At 43.1% G+C, this 20,777-nt stretch overlaps 1 protein-coding gene and 1 pseudogene across 4 annotated transcripts in view; one reads left to right on the forward strand and one right to left on the reverse strand.

Annotated features, from left to right (window-relative positions):
- Sinhcaf (SIN3-HDAC complex associated factor) overlaps positions 1-14,031 on the reverse strand; it is a 34,645-nt gene extending 20,614 nt beyond the window's left edge. Inside the window, exon 1 of one of the 4 annotated variants that reach the window (XM_063254506.1) lies at positions 13,808-14,031. Coding sequence is in view for 1 of the 4 variants with exons in the window: in XM_063254505.1 (XP_063110575.1) it covers positions 13,569-13,773 (205 nt within the window). In the remaining 3 variants the exon portion in view is untranslated. Of the gene's footprint in view, positions 1-3,217; positions 4,380-12,033; positions 12,511-13,568; positions 13,775-13,807 lie in introns of those variants that run through there. The other 3 variants (XM_063254505.1, XM_003466780.5, XM_063254507.1) reach the window with 3 other exon arrangements.
- Positions 4,127-4,219, forward strand: LOC111755923 (U6 spliceosomal RNA; annotated as a pseudogene).
- Positions 14,032-20,777: the final 6,746 nt, after the last annotated feature.

Raw genomic sequence — 20,777 nt, forward strand, 5'->3', positions numbered from 1 at the left:
CACAGTCAACTCTAGTCCCTGTGCCATCCTCAACAGCTTCAGGAAACCTCGGCTCTCTCCCTTGTGAGAACAGAGGACAAAGGCAAGGCCACACTCCAGCAGGCCAGCTCCTTCCATCAGTGCCCAGCCAGTCCCCTCCTTCCTGCTGTGAAGGTGACAGAGCAGTAGCTCAGCACTCAAAACAGAAGCGAGGTGGCATCTGGACAGGCAGCCCTGTCTGTGGCCCCGCCATGCTGGCTGGCTGTAAAGGAATGCTATGCCTATCGCTAAACACCGGGCTTTCTTTTTCATCAACAGCTATTCTGAATCAATTGTTCACTTAAATGATCTTTTGTTTGTAGGAACCGCCATAAAACTTAAATGTTCAGCCACTCATTGGTCAGACACTCCATTTTCCACTGGAGGAACACCCCTAAATATACCAAGGAAACAATCGAAGCATCTTACGAGATCATGAGCCTTTACTGCACAGCTCTGGCCAGCTGCCTTTCGCTCTGTCCTGACCAGATTCTTCTTCTACCTGAACAGACCCTGAGGGAGACCCATGCCCAGGGCTTGCCCCCAGCAGCATGCTGGGGACAGCCTTGAAAGTAGGGCCACTCAGCCCTCCTGCAGCCAGCCCTGTGCGTGCCAGCCTCCAGGAACCTTCAGCAAACACTCAGGAGCTCATGCTGGGCTCTGTTTACAGCAACCCCGCTAAATAATGGTTGGTGTTTAACTGCTTTGAAGCTTGGGATGCCCTAAGATTAACTCAAAAGTATTTTCACCAAATCCAGACCTAACACAAAACCAAATCTGACTGCTGAAACGACTTAATGTATCTATATTTCAGACTGTGCTTGGTGGGGTGGCACAACCACTTTAAATTTCAGATTTCAGGGACTGGGGATTTAACTCAGCGGTGTTAGCTGTGCCTGCCTAGCAAGCATGAGGTCATGAGTTAGATCCCTGGTACCAAACTCACACATAACACACAGAATTCAGGTTTCAGTTACTTCAATCAACCGGATAGTTGGTTCTTTGCTGGTGCTGCATTTGTGAAATAATGATTCCTCCAGATCTGTCTGATTTGTTCAAATGAGGTTGGCTATTAAGCTTTTGTGCATTTTGTACATATTCTCACAGGCACATCATTCAACATTGGTTTTTGTTATTTTGAGATGAGGTCTCACTATTTAGTCGAGGTTGGCCTTAAATGCATTATGTAACCCAGGTTGGCCTCCAACTCCTGGAGATCCTGCCTCCACCTGGGAATGCTGGGTTAGAGGTGTGCGCTACCATGCCCTGCTCCACCACTGTTGTAACAGATGGAACCTAATACTGTACCTACTTCCTAACTGATGAACTGTTACAGGTAAAAGCAAAACGCATCCAATCCCACTCAAAATCACGTTAGGAAAGAGTAAAAGAAAACTAAGTTTGCGATAAAGCCAATAATCAGAATGAATTTTTAAAAATCTATTTAAAAGTCACCTGTCTTCTACAGATGGACAGTGATGATGTTTGCAAAAGACACCAAATAGCCCAAGTCTGTAATCCCTGAAATTGGAAGGCTGAGGCAGGAGGGTTGCTGTGAGTCCAACCTGGACTATATAGTGAAACCTGGTCTCAAAAAGCAAAATAAAACCAAAGTCACCAAATAGTATATAGTGTTACGAGAATACATTATCTGATCAGCCAGTTTTTAAACTACAATGAAAATGAAAATAAGTGAGCCAGCAACTGCTTTGTAATCCTGGCGTCTAGGCTCATGCTCTCTCCTCTCACAAAGTGTATTCAATAAACATGATTAAACTATTTCAAAAGCAGTTACTGTATATCATCTTACATCTGATAAAGTACTTTCTCTGACTTTTTTTAGCTAGTGTCAGCCAAATACTCACAAGTCTGAAAAATAATAGTGAAAAGTAATGGTGAAGTCAAAGATTAAGAATGTCATACTGTTTCATTCGTGTAACAAGCTGAAAGAAAAAAGCATTATGTGTATGTATACGTAAATAAAAAATAGGTAAGACAGTTGTATTACTGATTTCTCTGAGTTCACTGAAGAGAAAAATTTGTGCAGGTGTTGTTCAGACAGTTGAACACCCATGTCTTGTGATCTGGGTGAATGATTTGGGGATGACAATGCACCATCTATGTACCATTGGTGCCCCCATTGACCAAATGTCTTTAAATTTTGTTGTAGTTTTTTTCTTTTTATCCTTGAATAAAATGCATTTGGCAAAAAAAAAAAAGTCTAATTAAGGATGTCTAAATTTCACATCTAATCCAACACACATAAAGTTACCAAGTATAATGTAAATGAGAAAGGAAAACTATCTTTTTTCTCAGCCATATTGAGGAAAGGCTATATAAGAAGTCTTCTGGCCTGTAATGGCACACACCTGAATCCTAGCACTCTGGGAGGCTGAGGCAAGAGGATTCCAAAATTCAAACCCTGCCTGGGCAATTTAGCACCTTAGTGAGACCTTCTCCCTCCCCCCCCCCGCCCAAAAAAAAAGCATAAGCAGCCTGTGAAGGACTTGGGTTCAATCCCTAGTCCCACCAGAAGAAAAAAACAGTTCAGATGAATAATTTGAAACTTAAAATTGATCTCTTACAAGTTAACAATACCAAATACTTGATTTTAAGCTCCAACTAGCAAACTGAAATAAAAAACACAATTTGTAGTCCCCTTTCTAATACAGATTCAGGTGAAAAGGTGAAAAATTTAGTTCTTCCCAGCATTTTCTTGTCTTTTAAATCTTAGAAGAGTGTTAATTTAAGGCTTATGAAAATGGGAGCAGGAAAAAAAGGGGGGGGGGCTGGGGATTTAGCTCAGCGGCATAAGCACCTGCCTCGCAAGCAAGCAATCATGAGTTCGATCAAAGACAAAAAAAAAAAAAAAACCGAAAAAGACAACAAAAAAAAAAAAAAAAAAAAAAAAAAGAAAGAAAGAAAAGAAAAGAAAAGAAAATGGTAGCAGGGCCAGCTACTCATGCCCATGATCCCAACCCAGGCCAGGAGGAAAGCCAGGAGGGTCACAGATTCCAGACCAGCCTGGACAACTTAGCTTCTATCTCAAAATTTTTAAAAATGTATTTTAGGGCTGGGGATTTATCTCAGTGGCATAAGTGCCTGCCTGGCAAGCATGAGGTCATGAGTTCAATCCCCAGTACCGCAAAAAAAAGTATTTTAAAAGAGTAGGGATGTAGCTGGGTGTGGTGGCACATACCTGCAATGCTGGAAGCTGAGGCAGGAGGATCATCTTGAGTTCAAGACCAGGCTGGGCTACAAAGTGAGTGCCTGAATTGCACAGTGAGACCCTATCTCAAAAAGACCAAAAAAGAAAGAAAGAAAGAAAGAAAGAAAGAAAGAAAGAAAGAAAGAATAGGGATGTAGTTTTAATGGTAGAGCACTTGCCTAGTATGCACAAGCCCCCCCCCACTCAGTCTTTCAGCTGTAAAAGAAAATGAGACATATAGAGGGTTCTCACTATGATAAAAGTAACACCTGTCAGGTGCTCATGTGTGGCTTTAAAGGATTCCAATAACCACCCTATAATAATTTCCCCAATTCCACCTTTGAGTCCTTCTGGCTTTTTTATATTCAGAAATACAGGCATTTTCTGTCCAAAAATATCTTCAAAACTTGAAAATGTCCCTGGATGGACTAGAGAAAGAAAAGTAGCATAAACCCAAACATTTATCTTCTAGTCATCATTTTTTTTTCTAAAAATGACTGACCTAATATGTCGAAAAAGGAAAAGAAAGGCAAACAACCTAAGTACCTATGGACTTTCACATTGGTTAAATTATGCTATCTTCATACTATGAAGTACTGTTTCTGCCCTTAAAAAGAATACAGATCTGTTGGTATACGAAAAGATAAGAACTATGTACTGTGTGCAGGAAAACTTGTTCTATGTAACAAGCAAATTGGGTAACAGTATAATCTCACAAAGTATGTTTAAAAATTGAGACCTTGTTTAACGTAATTCTGATCAAAATTCCAATAGCAAAAAAAAAAAAAAAAATTGCAATAGCACCAACTCACAGTATTAGAAAAAACACCTTAAAATCTATTTGAAACCAGAAGAGACCTAGAATAGCAAAGGCAATTCTGGGCAACCAAGGCAAGGCAGGAGGCATCACATTTACTAAAACTGGAATGATACAGAAGAGCATGGCCTCTGCACAAAGATGACACACAAATTCATGAGGTGTTCCACATTTTTATGCTACAAATCTGTTAGTTCATTCAAAAGAACAATTTGTGCTCTCACTGTTTTGAGTGTTTGCTCATTTTTCTGTGCCTGTATCTTATAACCTGGACAACTACTAAGATAACAATATGAAATGTATTAGTGTTAATTTTCTATTTGTTTGAGATTCTTTATCATTTCTATCCTTCTTGTTTTACTTTTTTTAAAATAAAGAGAAGAAGTGTTGAAAAGAAATGCAAAGCTACTATGATAAAAACGTGGTACCAGCAAAAAAAAGAAACACCCACAGATAATGAAATAGATTAGAAGATGCAGAAACGGGTGCTGGAAAATGTTTGCCAGTTGGATACGTTCACTATTCAGAACATATAAAGAACTCAAAAAAAAGCAGACTTCCCAAATTTAAAGACTCAACCCAAAAATGGGCAACTGAGATGAATATACTTTTTTTTTTTTTTGTCTTTTTCCTTTTTATCGGTACCGGGGATCGAACTCACGACTGCCTGCTTTCAAGGCAGGCGCTTATGCCGCTGAGCTAAACCCCCAGTCCATGAATATACTTCTTAATGAATAAACATCCTGGGAAGAATGGTTATTATCAGGAAATCAAGCAATAACAAATGCTGGAAGGGCTGTGGGGAAAAAGGAACCTTCTCCACTGTTAGTGGGAATGCAAACTGATGCAACCACTGTGGAAATCACTGTGGAGTGAAGATTCCTCAAAAAACTAGGACTGATTGGAGGTTATCTTTCCTGGTTATCTTCTTAGAAGAATTAAAAACATCATACCACAGAGACATAGGTGCACCCATGTTTATAGGAGCACAATTTGTGATAGCTAAATTTTGGAAACAACTCAGGTGTCCAGACTGAGCAATGGACTAAAAAGAAGTGGTCTTTTTATATAATGGAGTACTACTCAGCCACTGAAAAGGATAAACTTGAGATCTTTGTAGGTAAATGGGATGCAACTTGAGACCACATTCCTAAGTGAAATAAGCCAGATGCACATGTGTAAACATTGTATTGGCTCCCTAGTGTAAGAAGCTGAGAGTATAAAGATCTAAAATGTACAAGAAATATTGTCAAATGAGTAGAGACTTCCAAAGGACCAAGTTAAAACAAACTTATATAGATATACACATACATACATACATATAAAAGATATGATAGTTAACATAGTTACACTACTAATTTCTCTTGGTTCATTGAAAAAGGTTTGTGCTAACATTTTCGGACAATTGAATGTCAGTATCTTGTACTCTGAATAACTAATTTAAAGATAATAAAGCACAATGTATTAGCCATCGTTACCCTATTATCTTCTTTTGAAGTTTTATTTTCTTGCTAAAAATTTTTTTCAGCCAGGCATGGTGGTGCAGGCCTGTAATCCCAGCACTTGGGAGGCTTGAAGCAGGAGGATCATTACGAGTTCGAGACCAGCCTGGGCTACAAAGTGAGCTCAAGGCCAGCCTGAACTGCAGAGAGACGCCGTCTCAAAAAAGACTAAATAAATAAATAAATATATATATATATATATATATATATATATATTTTTTTTTTTTTTTTTTAAAAGATTGAGACCTTAAAGATGCAAACTTTAATTTTTAAATTTATTTTTGGTGGTACTGGAATTAGACCGTAGGGCACTCTGCCACAGAACTACATCCCTGTCTTCTTTTAAATTTTGAGCCAGGGTCTCACTAAATTGCCCAGGCAGGATTCAAACGTGCAATTCTTATGCCTCAGTGTCCCAAGTAGTGACATTACAAGTGTGCACAATTATGCCTGACTTACTTTTCAAAAATAGTTAATTGGTTTACTGATGTTGGCGTAGTACTGGGAATTCAAACTTGCTAGGCAAATACACTACCATTGGGTTACATTGCTGTTCCTAAAAAAATTTTAAAGATTTTTAAAAAATTAAATATCGGTTGCCCCCAAGGAAAGAAGCATGAAAGAAGCTTATTTTCACTTTCTTGTTTTCTACATGTTGTTTTGGTTTTTTTTTTCGGTCTTTTTCCTTTTTATCGGTATGGGGATCGAACTCACAACTGCCTGTTTGCAAGCCAGGTGCTTATGCCGCTGAGCTAAATCCCCAGCCCCTACACGTTTTTTTTACATAGCTTTTAACACAGAGCATCACTCCCTAACAACCTTCCCTGAAACTGTAAGAGGCACTGGAAAAGGCCCAGAGAGCATAAACACATTTCCTCCAAGACAGACACACACGCTGGAAAATACATCAATCTGGAGAGACCACAGAACAGACTGGCAAAATCAGGACACAGCAGAACAGGAAGGAAATGGTGGGGAAGGGACAGAGAAGATTTGTAAAATGGGACGTACACAGCAATGAACAAAGACTGGGCACCAAACCTAACTCTGAGGTGAAGGAGGTACTTTCCTTTAGAGCTGAACTTTAAGACAGGATGATGGGAAAGGAGAGAAATAAACATACCAAGAACTTGTGATCATACAAGGGAGTCCTAAAGCTGCCAGTTTAGGCAATCCCAGCTCTCTGGTTACCTGGTCAGTACAGGATTCAGTCAACACTGGTGCAGCACTTCTAGAAGGGTCAAGGAGAGCAAGTATTTTGGATTTTGTACTCTCCTGCCGCTGGCCCACTTGGCTGCAGTATTCATAACAATCTCATAGTTCTTATCAGAGCATTAGGAAAGCTATGGAGTAATAAAACATTTCCTCTCACCTGATACCAGATACCACTAGTGGTTCTGAATTTAGTGAATCACTTTTAAGGGACAAATTTAAATTTCCCTGAAGAACTGAAAAAGAATGGGGCGTGAACCTCAATTGTTTGCCAAGAGTTCCTCCAAACACCCACCCTGTCTCTTAAAACATTAGCAAATGTGAATGTCTATATAGAATCCACACCTGGCAGAGGTGCCTGAACTTATCCCTCAGAGAAAGGGGTTCCAGCTCAAAGCAGTCTTCAGCTAACACAGCAACAGCTTAAAAATAAAAATCACAAATCCAAGTCTCTTCTAAAGTATTTTAAAAAAAGCCTGGCAAACACAAGGTGCTGAGTTCAATTCCTGTTACCAAAAAACCCCGTAATATTAAACAATCGCTTTGCCCATTTTAGTGAAGAAATGCCCTCCCCCAAACTAGGTTTCCCAGTTCCTCCCTGAGTTGATTCCTGTGAATAAGAAAACTGAAAAAGTCTGCAGAGTCTGTTTAAAGGCTGATTATGAGTTATACATGTTACTACAGTGAATGGTAAAAAGGTACCAAGACTCAACTGTCTATTTCTGTTCTGTCTCTACAAGCAAATAGGAAGTAACTTCTAATTTTATTTGCCTCGGTAATCTTAGGGTGAAATTTCACTTCTACTTTCCAAGGATGCTGAGAAAAAAAGTGTATGAAGGTATCACTGTGTAAGACTAGTGTGTTACAAAAAAGGAAACTGTCTCCCCAGGATACACCCAGGGTTTCCTGATACATCATGCTTTCCTGATTTTTGAAGGTTTTCTTGTAAGCTGAGGCTACAAGACAAGGACAGCCTCAATTCTCAGGGAACTTTTACAGTCATGAAGTGGGTCCATACTCCTTTCCATGAAACTTAAGCCACTACACTTCCACTTTCAAGCTTATCAAAAAATGTTCATGAAAAGAGTGAAAGCACATACAGCTGGATCTGACCTCAGCCGCAGTGAAGAAAGTTTCTTAATTTCTCTAGCCTTCTTTCCTTACCTATAAAATAGGGATAAATCCCAATTCTTTAGAATAAAAGCACCAACACAAGGACTGGAATATGGTAGACGTGCAGTTCTCACAGTTCTTTCTAAGCCCAGGTGGGTCTCCTTTTACCATTCATTTTTCTTTTTGTCTTAAGAATTTACTGTCATTAAGTTACTAACCCCCTCGCTGGTAATATCTGTCCAACCTCTGTCTTTTGCCATAACCAAAGGTAGCCAACTGACCATCATCAATCCATTGATTTTTTTTTTTTTGGATACAAGGTCTCACTATACAGTTCAAGTTGGCCTTGAGCTTATCTTGTAGCCCAGGCTGGCCTTGAACTTCCCCAGTACTGAGATTGCAGGCATGCACAACCATGCTCTCCCTACCCCATCCTAATTTTTAAATGCCCCAATGGACTGAAGTAATTTCCCCTCTAAACGTTCTTCCTTTGTTTGCCTATCTCCATTGCCACCCACAGGGTCACACTCACACACAAAGCCTGGAGGTCTCCTGGTCTCTTCCTCACCCTCTTCATGGCTCCTCAGCTGGATTCCTATCCTTTACTTCTCTGGTTTCAGTTCCTTCCATTCTTACTGACTGACCCCTCATCTTGGTGTTTCATCTGTCAGGATCTCACAGATTTCTCTGCATCCCTCAAATAGACAGCTCTCTTTGCAAAGCTCAAATATAAAAACTGTCTCCTCCAAGAGTTTCCTGATACATCAGGCTTTCCTCATTTTTGGAGGTTTTCTTCTAAGCCCAAACCTACAGGACAGGGAACAATCTGAATTCTCAGGGAAATTGTACAGCACTCCATATTCTGGTTTCAGACTATATCCAATCTCCTTGACAAGGAATTCAAAGTTGATCACAACCCAGTTCTGCCTTACTAAATGCTCCTAAATTGGGAATTCTGATATAGTAGGAATATCAAACCAACTTTAATACCTAGCTGCTACTCTAACATGGCTTCCTCTATTCCCTAAATCTGTTGAATTCTTTTAAGAATTAAGTCTTGCTGAGCATGGTGCTGCATGCCTGTAATACCAGCACACACCTCGAGGCTGAAGCAGCAGGACCACAAACCCATCCCAAATGACTTAGTGAAACCCTGTTTCAAAATAAAAAATAAAGTTAAAAGGACTTCCACTCTCTTTAAAAGAACTCACTGGGAAGACCTTGTGTTCAATGCCCAGTACTACCAAAACAAAACAACAAAAAAATTTAAGCCTTTTTACAATACTTCTCCATACCTTTATTAAAGTACCTCTCAAACAAGACTTTGTTACTGCATTATCTCCTCTGCTCAACAGCAAAAGGCTGCAGGCCTGGGAAGCCTTCCATTAGAGCTAGGTATCTGTGAAATTCCCCAACTACCCAGAGTGTGGAAAAGCCAAAGCAATCTAAAGGGCACAAAATGGGAAATGGTGAGAAAAAAAAACCTAATGTTTGGAAATCAGTTTTTTCTCCCTAAAAGTTAGCCTATATACTTTTGTGGGAAAAAAAAAAATGGTATTTAAAGAGTTCCAGGAAATGAATTAATGAATTGCTAAAAAGAGGACCAAGGATGAACAATTTTCCTGATAACTAGTAGAAAAAAAAGTTCACAACTACTTAAATCGATACTGTGGGGAAACCAGGAGACTATTATGGGGAGGAATGAGTCAAAGTTAGTGCTACTTCAAATCAGCAGACACTAACATTAACCAAAGCACAGTAACATTTAAACCAAATCAAACTTCTTAGGATAGCTGGAAACAACTGTATACAAAACTAGACTTTAGTTCAGTTGCAACTTCTGTACTTTAATAGGAAATACAGCTGTGACCTTAGTGGTCCTGATGCAGAAAGTAAACCTACTTATCTAAAAAGCGAACATCTTTCTTTTAGAATGGATTTCCAGATTATACCCATAATTAGTAGCAGATAAAATCAAAATAGAAACTGAAGAACCAAAAGACAACAAAACAGTTTCAACTAAAAAACCTACAGAACCAAAACTAAGTGTAAGAAGAAACCTAAGCACTTCTGTGCACAACAGAAACCAGGAAGAAAGTGACATTTTCTAGGACTTCGCTGGACTTTCTGATGTAAAATGGTTGAATCAGAATTGGAAAGGCGACCGGGAGCTAGGTACAGCAGCACGTCCCCAGAACCAGTTTCTAAAGGTGTAGGACAGGACCATTCACTCACTTTTTCCATTCAGCATTTACAGTACATGTGGACACGGTGAAGTGAGCTAGTAGGCCTGTTCTTATCCTCGGTAAAATGTCTACTTCCCAATGTTATGAGGATGAGAGTAGCCAGTATTTATTAACCACATCACTTGCTTAATCATTTACTACATATATTATAGCTACTACTGCCATTTGAAAAGTGAAAAAACTGGACCATGAAACTACCTGTGACCAGCTTTAAAACCCAGGCATGCTTAAATTCAGAAACTTTTGAGCTAACCTTTATTCAACGTGTTTGCTTTCTTCTCATTTATATTCCATTTCCTAAGTTCTGAAAATAATATTTCTAAAGCAACCTTCTATATAAATAAATTTTTTTTTAAAAAAGCAACCTACTATAAGCCTGTGCAGTTAATTACTTTGTCTTCATGGAGTTGCTTTTGGTTTCAAATAATCTTTCCCCAGTGAGAAACTTTTCTCATATGAAATATTCTCCCAATGTCTTGCTGACATAAATATGACACATGAGTCAAAGTTTTCTCAAGACAGGATCAGTATTCTGGAGGGAAAAGACTGACCTAATCTCAGATATTTAGGAATAAAACTACTATACAAAAACTTTGCAGCCTGCTATCCACCAAGGTTCTAGAATATGGAGTGAACTTTTCATCTCCAACCTCTCACAACAGAAATACAAAGAGAAGGTAGTGGAGACCTTGTCTGTGTCTCTTTCCCATTCTCATTCACTTTGATAAGCCAAATCTCTACATGCCCTGAATACTAGAACAAAACTACCAAATTCTAGGGCTAGGGATATGACTCAGTGGTATATGCCTAAGGCCGGGCTTCAATTCTCAGTATATGGTTGGGGGGGAGGGGCAGCACTAAGTTATTACAGGTTGCATCTAAAATTTCCCAGGATACTGAAATTGTACCAGTAAATTAGTAGGGAAAAAAAAAAAAAAAAAAAAACCAAAGAATCTGGTATATTTGCAAAATACCTCATATACTTTTAAATGCATGACCTAGAGAAATTCTAGCCTGAAGGAAACCAAAAGTTGTGTTTTCCAAGGTTTTTCATTTCCTTGACATGTTCTATTCATTTCTGAAACGCACTATACTGGTCACCATTCCATACTTGTAATCTGGTCAACCAAAACATAGGAGGAATGTGCTTATTGAATAACAACAATTTTTAAAAATACAAGATTTCAATTTGTATGGATTTTCTGGTGTGTTTGGGCAGAACACCAAGTATAGTTATTTTTTCAGTCAATTCCAGATTAACATTCAAACTGATTCAAATATAAGTAAATCAGGGAAAAAAAGCAACAGAAACAGTGCTGCTTTCTCGGATGTCTAGACTTCAGGCAAACCCCAAATACCAAAGAAGCATCCATGTGTCAAGCCAGCATAATTTCTGAGCTGTGCCTGGGGCCACATGCCGGGGAGGGAAAAAAAAAAGCTAGCCTGAAAAGACAACCTAGGAGGGTAAACTAGAAGGTCAACCCCAGACCACAGGAACTGGGGGAAGCTCCGGAGGGCTAGCTGGCCATTAACCAGTGTCATCTTCCTGAGCTGCTTCCTGTTGGCCCCCTGCAGTACCTCAGAAAAGCCCGACTACTGAAACTCAAGGTCACCCGGAGATAACCATCAAACCCTGCATACCTTCAGGCCAAAAGAGATTCCCCTTCCCCCAAAAAATTCACCAAGTAAAATACCTTAAATGCCATCCGGCTTTTCTCCGGAACTCCACCAGAAACAGGCATCCAGAATTTAATTTAGGCTGGGTAACAAAATGTGTTCTGTTTTGCAGCATAAATTTTTAAGGGGCTTTTTGACTTGGGCAAAGTACAGTTTAGAAAGCAGGTGCTTTCAGCGCACTTTTTAATGATAAGGTCAAATTCACTTTATTAAAACAAAAGGACGAAAAGTTGTTCTAACCTTCCTCAGGACTGCTTGGGTAAAACTCTGTGACAAGGTCCCTGTTTGGCTAAACAGTGACTCCTCATCTTCAGGTCTCAAGCAATCATACAGGGTTACCAGCAGAAAATAACAAAGAAACCGGGATCAGAGTTAGCGGCACGAACTGCACCCTCCTCAAGCGAGAGCACAGACCCCACGACCCGTGGAGACCTACCTCCCCGGCACCACCACCCCCACGTAAACACACAAAGGCCCGCAGCACGTCTCCACCAGTGTTTCCCTTCCTTACGAGGACGAGCGGAGTCCCTAAACTTCCCCGGGGAGACTTTCCGGGGGTCGGGAGGATTGGGTCCCCGAGACATGCGACCCGATCTCCCCGGAAGCGAAGCAACTCCTTCCCGACATTCGGGACTCTCGGGGTTCCCCCGCCCCGAAACCTGCACCCCCTCCGAGGTGACCGCGGAGCAGAGCGTAAAGAGCCGCCGAGCGGTCAGCGCTGCGGGCCGGCAGGCAGGAGGAGAGGCAGGCACCGCCCCGCCCTCACCTGCGCGAGAACCCCGCCGCCCCCCGCCGCCCGCAGGCCGCGCCTCCCGCACGCCGCGCTGCCGGGGCTTGTTCCTGTTCATGGCTTCGCCCTGACGTAATTCAAACATGGCAACAGTTCACTTCAAAGCCGGCCCGCGGACCTCCCAGGCTCGGCCCCGGCGCGGGGCGGGCGGTCGCGCTCGCTTTCGGGACCCGGGCCGGACTGGGAGCCCCGGGCCGCTACCGAGCGGGGAGCTCAAAGCCCCGCGCCTCGCCGCGCCCGCTGCGTCGCCAAAGTTTCCCCGCGCGGCCCGGGGGACAAAAGCCGCACCCGGCGCTCGCCCAACTCGCGGCCGCCCCACGGCGCGAGGCCCTTTGTCTCGGGCCCGGCTCTCGGGGCGCTGCCCTCCGCCCCCACCCCCCGCGGCCCGGCCCGTTCCTGCAAAGTTTGGCGGTGACCAGAGCAGCAGCGCCGCACGCCGCCCGCGCAAACGCGAGCGGCGACTTGGGCACCGCTTTCGAAACTGGCCGGGCGCCATCACGCGGGTCACATTGTCCCGCGGCCAGACCTCCGCGCCCGAGACGGCAGCCCGCACGGGGTCGCCTCCGTCGCACGTGCTCCGTCACGCCGAGCACAAAAAGCGGCGCCGCGAGGGTGGCCCGGCCCAGCCCGGCCGCCGAGTCCCCGACCTGGACCGCGCCGCGCCCACACCTGCGCCACAGGTGAGCGGGTGGGGACGCCGCGGACGCCAGCCAGGCTGCCAGGACCGACGCGCGTGGCGCTCATTGTCGCCTCTTCATCCCCAGAGTTGGCCAACCCCCCCCCCCCGCCGCCGCATCGCCCAACGCTGCCCCGAGGCTGCGGGCCCCTCCTGCCGCCCGCCTAGGGGCAACAACTTAGTTCCCTGCGACGGCGCTCATTGTCCCCCGGCCCACGCGCGACGGTGGCCGCTCCCCGCCGCCACCAGGGCGCCCTCCGCCCGGCCGGCCCGCGCGGGACTCGCCGCGGCGAGGAAAGTCATTGTCACCTTCGGTGCCCCCCCACTCGGGGCCGCGGTGCCTCCAGGTAGGGGCGCACGGGGAACGGGCATACACAAAAGGGCCGGGCCGGGCCCCACAGCAGGGCCCGCCGGTGCCACCGAGACAAAACTTCCTGTGTGCGTGCGCGCGTGTGTGAAGGACGAGGCGGTGAGCGAGGGAGAGAAAACACCCTGATCGGAGTCCCGAGTTCATCTCTGCACCCGAGAACTGCCTCGGAATCACTCACCTTCTCAAAGCGGCCGACCCACGCGCAACAACGTCCCCGAGGTGTGGTGTGCACGCCCAGCCAGCCCCTCCGAGCTCCGCTCCGCCTCAACTGCCGCGTCCAGAAAGATTGTCTCCTGCAGTTCTGCAGTTGCTACGGCCAGCCGAGAAGGTGTAGATTCCGCTTTCCCTCTGCGCACGCGCAGCTCCCGGGACGAAATTCTCTTGAATCGAGCTCATTTGCATGCGGGCGGGCGCGCGCGCGTCGCGGGCAGGGAGGGGGAGCGGGCCGGGCGGCCGCGCGCGCTCCCGAAGCCTCTATTGTCCTTTTAAGGGGAGAAGCTCCGCGACGCGGGAAACGCGGCTGCCCAAGGAATTGGGAGTGGAGGCGGGGCCTGCTTACTACGGCAACGTCACATAAACAAACGCCTCCGGGCGGCGCGGAGAGGGCGGGAGTGGGGCCGGGACGTCTGGCGACGTGCCGGGCACAGCGTGCGAACGTTCGGGTCCCACGGGTGTGAGTGGCCCTCGCACCTGTACGGAGAAGGTGCTTTGGCTACGCCCTGCAGTCTCCCGCTTCCTGAGTCTGAGAAGGCGCTCAACTTTTTAACGCTGTTTCAGGGAACCGGCACTGCTGCCCGCAGCCATGGCGCCCGGGGGACGCAGCCGCCGCCGCCGCCGGCCGTCCGCGCGACGGGAGGCGGGCGCCTGGTCTTCCCAGGCGGCCCGGCGGTTGTGCGGGTCGGAAGCGGGGCGCGGCTCGTCGGGGCTGCGCAGTAACTGACCGTCCGCACGCGTGTCGTCCGAGGGGAAACAGAAACTGAAACGACGCTCCCGGGAGAGCGGCGCCTGGCAGAGATCACTGCGACACCGCCGGCGCGCACGCGGCCGCCCGAGGGCGGCGACCCCGGTTTCGGGGCGACGAGAGTGGGGGAGGAGGCGGTGCTTTTCCTGGAAATTTGCGGCTGGTCCGAGCTACGAGTGCGACAGCCAACCGCAAAACTGTGGCTGCCGGTCTCGGGCTCCCTCCGAGCGGCTGCAGCCAGTGCAGTGGGCGCTTCGGGACCGGGGTCCCGGCGCTGGTCCGATGGAAAGTGAGCCAATCGCCCCTCCGCAAGGCGCCGAGCGCATGCCTACCTCGCTCCAGTGTCCAGTACCAAGTGACGGTGATCGGCAGAGAATGGGTGCCGAAGAGTGGCTTATAAAGCAGCGGACATTTTCAGGTTTATTACAGGGTTGTTTCAAGTGAAAATACACTTTTCATGTTTGATCTAAAATGCGTTGGCGGTTAGACACCACCTTGATTGGTAGGTGCCATCTTGGTCCTTGCGGCCGTAAAAATAACCAAGAGCTGACCTTGGTGCCACACAGCGGTAATCCCAGCAATCACAGATGCTAATACAAGGGGGATACCAAATTGGAGACCAGCCGGGGCAGTTTAGCGACTAGTGAGACTCTCCCCACCCCCAACAGTCTCAGAATTGACCGGGGCAGGAAAAGTTAGAGAGGCTGATTTAAAATAACTTTTTTGTGTTATTAGTAGTAAACTGGACCATAAGCATAAACTTCTACCTTGTTTTTTGAAGAGCATTTTAGAATGTTAGGTTGTCTCAAATGCTTGGTTTATGACAGATCCACCAAAAATAATTTCAAATTTATGTCTCTGAAAATTGCACAACGTGATAGTATTCTGAAATGTTATTTAGAGTTTAAAGGAGAAATACTGACATGTAAAGTAGAAAAACAGCTTGAATGACATTTCTCTTGAAAATTCGTGTCAAAAATATATACTAAAGGGCATGAGGTGTGGCTGCGTGCTACAGTGCTTGTTTGCCCAGCTTGAAAAAGACTGTCCAGTTGCACCCCAGTGCGCGTGCACACACACACACACAAGCACGCACTCACGAAATGAAACTGACTGTTGGAAGTAGCACAGGAATCAGACTGTTTAGGAAAAACTGCTCAGATAGGAAAACCTGGTCGCTCCAGAGTTCCTGAATTAATATAAAGCAAGACTTGTTTCAGTGTCGAAGTAGAGGTCAAGAAGTAACCTGAATAATTTTTGTAGGAAAGCTAGCAACAAAATCCTTAAAAAGAAATTTGAATTCCTTAGAGTCTTTTTTTTTAACAACCACCTGCTATTTTTGAACCACCAGGTGCATTCCAAAGGTTCTTTTGTTCATTTCCTTGCTTGAACATGTTGTTAGGGCTGGCCCTACCCAAAGCCAATAGCTCATTTATGGGCTACTTTAAAATTCTACTGCCTAAACAGCCCAAGTAAATTTTTAATTATAAAAAAGCAAGAAAAAGGAAATTTATAATAAATGTGAATCGTAGGAGATTGAATTATGCCATGCTGAGGAAATACCTGAATGTTATTAGTGACTTTAGTGTTATGTTGAGCATGTGAGTTCTAAAAGAGTTTGAAAATAAAATAGTTAACTAACCAGGTACTCGGGTTCAGCCAACAACTTTGATCGCAATGTATTGTCCTGCTGTGGAATCACCCTTCCTGCTTGAATATTCACAGTCCTTTAGCAAACACTGAATCGTCATAACCCTGTAGTGTAATCACAAGAACTAGAGAGCTCAAGCTGCCTTAATTTTTTAAAATTTGTTTCTGTTTTTATTTGTTTTTTTTTCCTCTGTAGAATGCATTACATTTTTAGAGATTTAAATTTTGTCACTAACTTGAGCATGTATGGCAAGATTCTTGTAGTGGAGGACAAATTACATTACTGAAAAGGATAATTCTTGCTTGGTCATGAAGGATACTATCCACAAATTTATTAGTATTTGCAATGACAATTCAAACAAATGATCATGGTTTAAAGTGAAGGCTGGTAGCCTCATCAGAAGCAGGGGCCATATTAAAACATTTGTGGTTAAGCCCAGAAAGGAGCTGCTTATTATTATTAAACATTGAGTTTGGTTTCCGCTATGACCTGAATGTGTCTGAAGTTCATATTTTGGAAACTTAATTTTCACTGTGGCAGTGCTGAAGTAGAGCTTTTGAGTGAGTTAATGCTGGAAGGTGAGTCCCTGATAAAGGATGAGTGTATCCCTTTTCCCCTCTGTGTTACAACACAGCAAGAAAGCCCTCCCCTACATACTGGACTTTCCTGCCCCCAGAACTATAAGCTGAACAAATTTCTATTCATTTTAAATCACCTGATCTCAAGGACCCTGTCATAGCAGGACATTATGAACTAATTGTGTTCTACAATAAGTAATACAGGACCAAACCAAAAGTAAATAAAAGAACAAAATAAAAGAGATGGTAAGGAACTAAAAAGCAGTCTTGCTGAGATGAAGAAGGAATTTGGGGAAGACAGATAGGACTAACTGGACTGAAAATGATTGTGGCATGTCACACACCTGTTCCAGTGCCCCAAACGAATGTAACTAGTGTATATCACAAACATACACTAAGGACAGATACATGGAACTAAACCAAGAGCTTTTTCCCAAACCCTTTTACCAAAACAAGTACTTACAGCATTTTGTTACTTAATTCCCTTTGAAGTTTAAATAGTAAGTGTTCAGAGCAAGTCAGACCGTTTGACACTGCCAAGGTACAGAGTTGATGGTACCTGCAGAGATGCCCAGTCCTCCAGCAAGTGTGGACAACTGCCTGAGAGAGACATTTGCTACTTAGTAGAGCAGAAATTACTCTTTCAAATTTCAGGCATTTAAAGACTTAAAGGATTATCACAAACATTCTTAGAGTGTCCTCTGAATGCATAGAGGCTACAAGTTTGGGGATAGGAATGCAGCTCATTGGTAAAGCTCTAACCCTGCTTGCACAAGATTGAATCAAATCCTGCTGCTGTGCAGAGGAGAAAGAGAGCTGGTGAGAGATTTTAAGTTTTATACTACCATCTCACATCATTTGAATACATATTGTTAGAATTATCAGTAACAAAAAGTTTTATTTTAAGAACACAGTGAAACAAGAATGAGTCCCCAGAAGAGTAATAGAGATTATGTAAACTATACCTGAAAAGCAGTCACAGAAGAGGGCTTGTGTTTTGGATGAGCAAGACATGTTAGTGTGCAAGGAGCCACGAGTTCTATCCCCAGAACCAAACCAAACCAAACAAATAAAAAGCACTGATGTGACTTGTGAAGGACTGTTGTTAGCAGAGCAAATGAGCTTGTCTTCGTTTTTTTTGTTTTGAACAAAAATTGAAAAATCAAAAATGTGGCTAAATTTGAAAAAATTTTCTAATATACAAATTTCCACAGATGGTTCAGGATGTTCAAAAGATACCCCAGAACTAATGATAAGTACTCATCAAACAAACTCCAGGTCCTACAGTAAGAGCTCCTTACTAACTGCATTATTAACAGCTATCTACCCTATCTGCATTATTAACACAGCTATCTACCCTCTACACTCAGGTGGAGTTTTATCAACCTGTAATTGCATTGGGTAAGTGACTGGTGCCAACAAGTGCCTCAAATCAGGAGAGAGATGTAGTTGTAATAGCTGCAGAGGTGAGGAATGTCTTTTTGGACAGGATGAGATTTGAAGTTCTACATGAATTCACTCATTTATTCATTCAACAAATTTTGGATATAAACTACATTCTAGGCTCTGATGAACAATACACAGTCACGCAAAGTGGAAATCATGCATCCCAAACACCCCACAAATCTAATTACAAACTGGAAAATAAAAGGAAAAAGTAGTCAGAGCCTAACCATGGGCTGGGACTGGGGTTGGTCTACCTGGATATGAGACTGGATTTGTGGGAGAAAGTGAAGTTACTGGGATCAGACAGAGAACTGGAGAGGAAGAGTGTCGCATTGGTGGCAAGTCTAGAAACAGCGTTTTGAAGACAACCTAGAACTTGGGACTATAGGGAAAGACACAACCAGGAAAGAAGCCAGGTCTTAGAAGAAACACTGTTGGCTATAAGTTATGTTGGACAGAAAGGATGATGTCCACGCTGAAAAAAAGTCAAGAGCAAAACCCCATGTTTGAGGACGTTGTGTGGGAGCTAGAAGTAACAAACCTTGCCCTGAGACAAACCCCTGCAATTAGGTTGCCACTGGCTTAATCAAAACACATCTCTCCTACGAAAATGATGTTTTCTTTTTATTTTGAATTAATGTACAATAATTTAAAAAATAGAATGCAATCTTAGAATTTAGATCACCAGATAACAATTATATATTTCAAAGATTCTAGCTATACTGTCATATGTATATAAGTACATATATATCTACATATTCCGGTGTATGAATTAATATTGTCAAGTAGTGCTGTAGTGTTCCAACAGAGGTAATTAGTGCACTTAGTGCGTTTCTAGCAAAGGCTAGAAAAGATGATTTTGTGAAAGAGTAAACACTGCATACTGACTGCCTAGCAGGCAAGCTTCAGTATTTGAACATATTTTAAATTTTTCTTCCAGAAATAAGTGTAGAAATATTTCTTAGGTTGTGCTGAAAGCAGACTATTCAAATAACTTATGAGAACTAAAATTACTGTAATGCAAATAATATAACTATAACCATACTTAATATATAAGACTTTGTGAAAAATGATAGCTCCAAGGTCTTTAAAACTATTTCTGAGTCAGGAATAGAGGCACACACCTGTAATCCCAGCATTATGTAAGAATGAGACAGGATAGGGGTTGGGGATTTAGCTTAGCGGCATAAGCGCCTGCCTTGCAAGCAGGCAGTAGTGAGTTCGATCCCCGGTACCGATAAAAAAAAAGAATGAGGCAGGACAATCTCAAATCCAAGCCCAGCCTGGGCAATTTAGCATGACCCTATTTACTTTACTCAGGAAGATCCTATCTAAAACTAAAAAATTAAAATATGGGCTGGGATGTAGTACAGTGCAAAGGCTCTAAATTCAATTTCCAGTACTATTCAGAAAAAAAAATCACTCCTTAAAAACTCACATTCCATAGGAAAAAAAATGTTAAAAAATAAAAATTACATTCCATAATTTCTCATCTTTTTTTAGCTTTTTGGAACAGACTCTCCCACGTAGCCCATGCTGGCTCAAACTCCTGATCTGCCTGCCTCAACCTCTTGAGTACTGACATTGCAAGAGTGTACCACCATGTCCTAGATCATTTCTTCAAATCTAGAACTCCTGCCAATCTTGCTAGAATGATTTGCAGAAATGTAATAACTAAGCATTTTTGCCCAAATTCCTGATGTGGAAAGCAAAATATATTTCTGTTAACTTTTATTATAATTCATATAACAAAGGAGAAAGTTTACCTTTTCCCGTTTTTAAAGCACTGAAAAGATGAAATGTAAAACTTTTAACAGGAGGCTAAGGCAGGAAGACCCACTGAGTCTAAAAGTTTAAGACTAGGCTGAAAAACATAGCAAGAACTCATCTCAAAAAATAAAGACAAGGGGCTGGAGATTTAGCTCAGCGGCATAAGTGCCTACCTTGCAAGCAGGCAGTCGTGAGTTCGATCCCTGGTACTGATAAAAAGGAAAAAGACAAAAAATAAAGACAAAAAGTTTTACATTGAATGATGTATTTACTGGGCTGGGGATTTAATTCAGTGGCCCAGCAGCAGCCTGGCAAGCATGAGGCCCTGAGTCTGGTTCTCAGTACCAAAAAGAAGAATATATTTACCTTTCCTGTGTGTGCATGTGCGCACATGTGTGTGTGTGAGTCCTGGCACTGACACCTGCAAGTGTGTCTTCTACCATGGAGCTATATACCTCCAACCCCCAAATAAAAACATTTTCCCCAGTATTGGGGATTGAAAAAGAATTTTTAAATCATGGAATGAAGAAATTTAAAATACTTAAGAGTAACAAATTTAACTATATAAAATTTAGAATTTGTACATTGGAGAAAATACCATATAGTCAAAGACCAAAAAAATAGGAAAGTTTTGTTTTGTTTTGTTTTGTCTTGTCTTTTTGAGACAGGGTCTCACTATGCAGTTCAGGCTGGCCTTGAGCTCACTTTGTATCCTAGGCTGTTCATGAACTCACAAAGATCT

Source organism: Cavia porcellus, unplaced genomic scaffold, assembly GCF_034190915.1.
Source record: "Cavia porcellus strain 051 isolate PalLab524CR breed Dunkin Hartley unplaced genomic scaffold, mCavPor4.1 scaffold_8, whole genome shotgun sequence".
In the NCBI taxonomy this organism is placed as follows: Eukaryota; Metazoa; Chordata; class Mammalia; order Rodentia; family Caviidae; genus Cavia; species Cavia porcellus.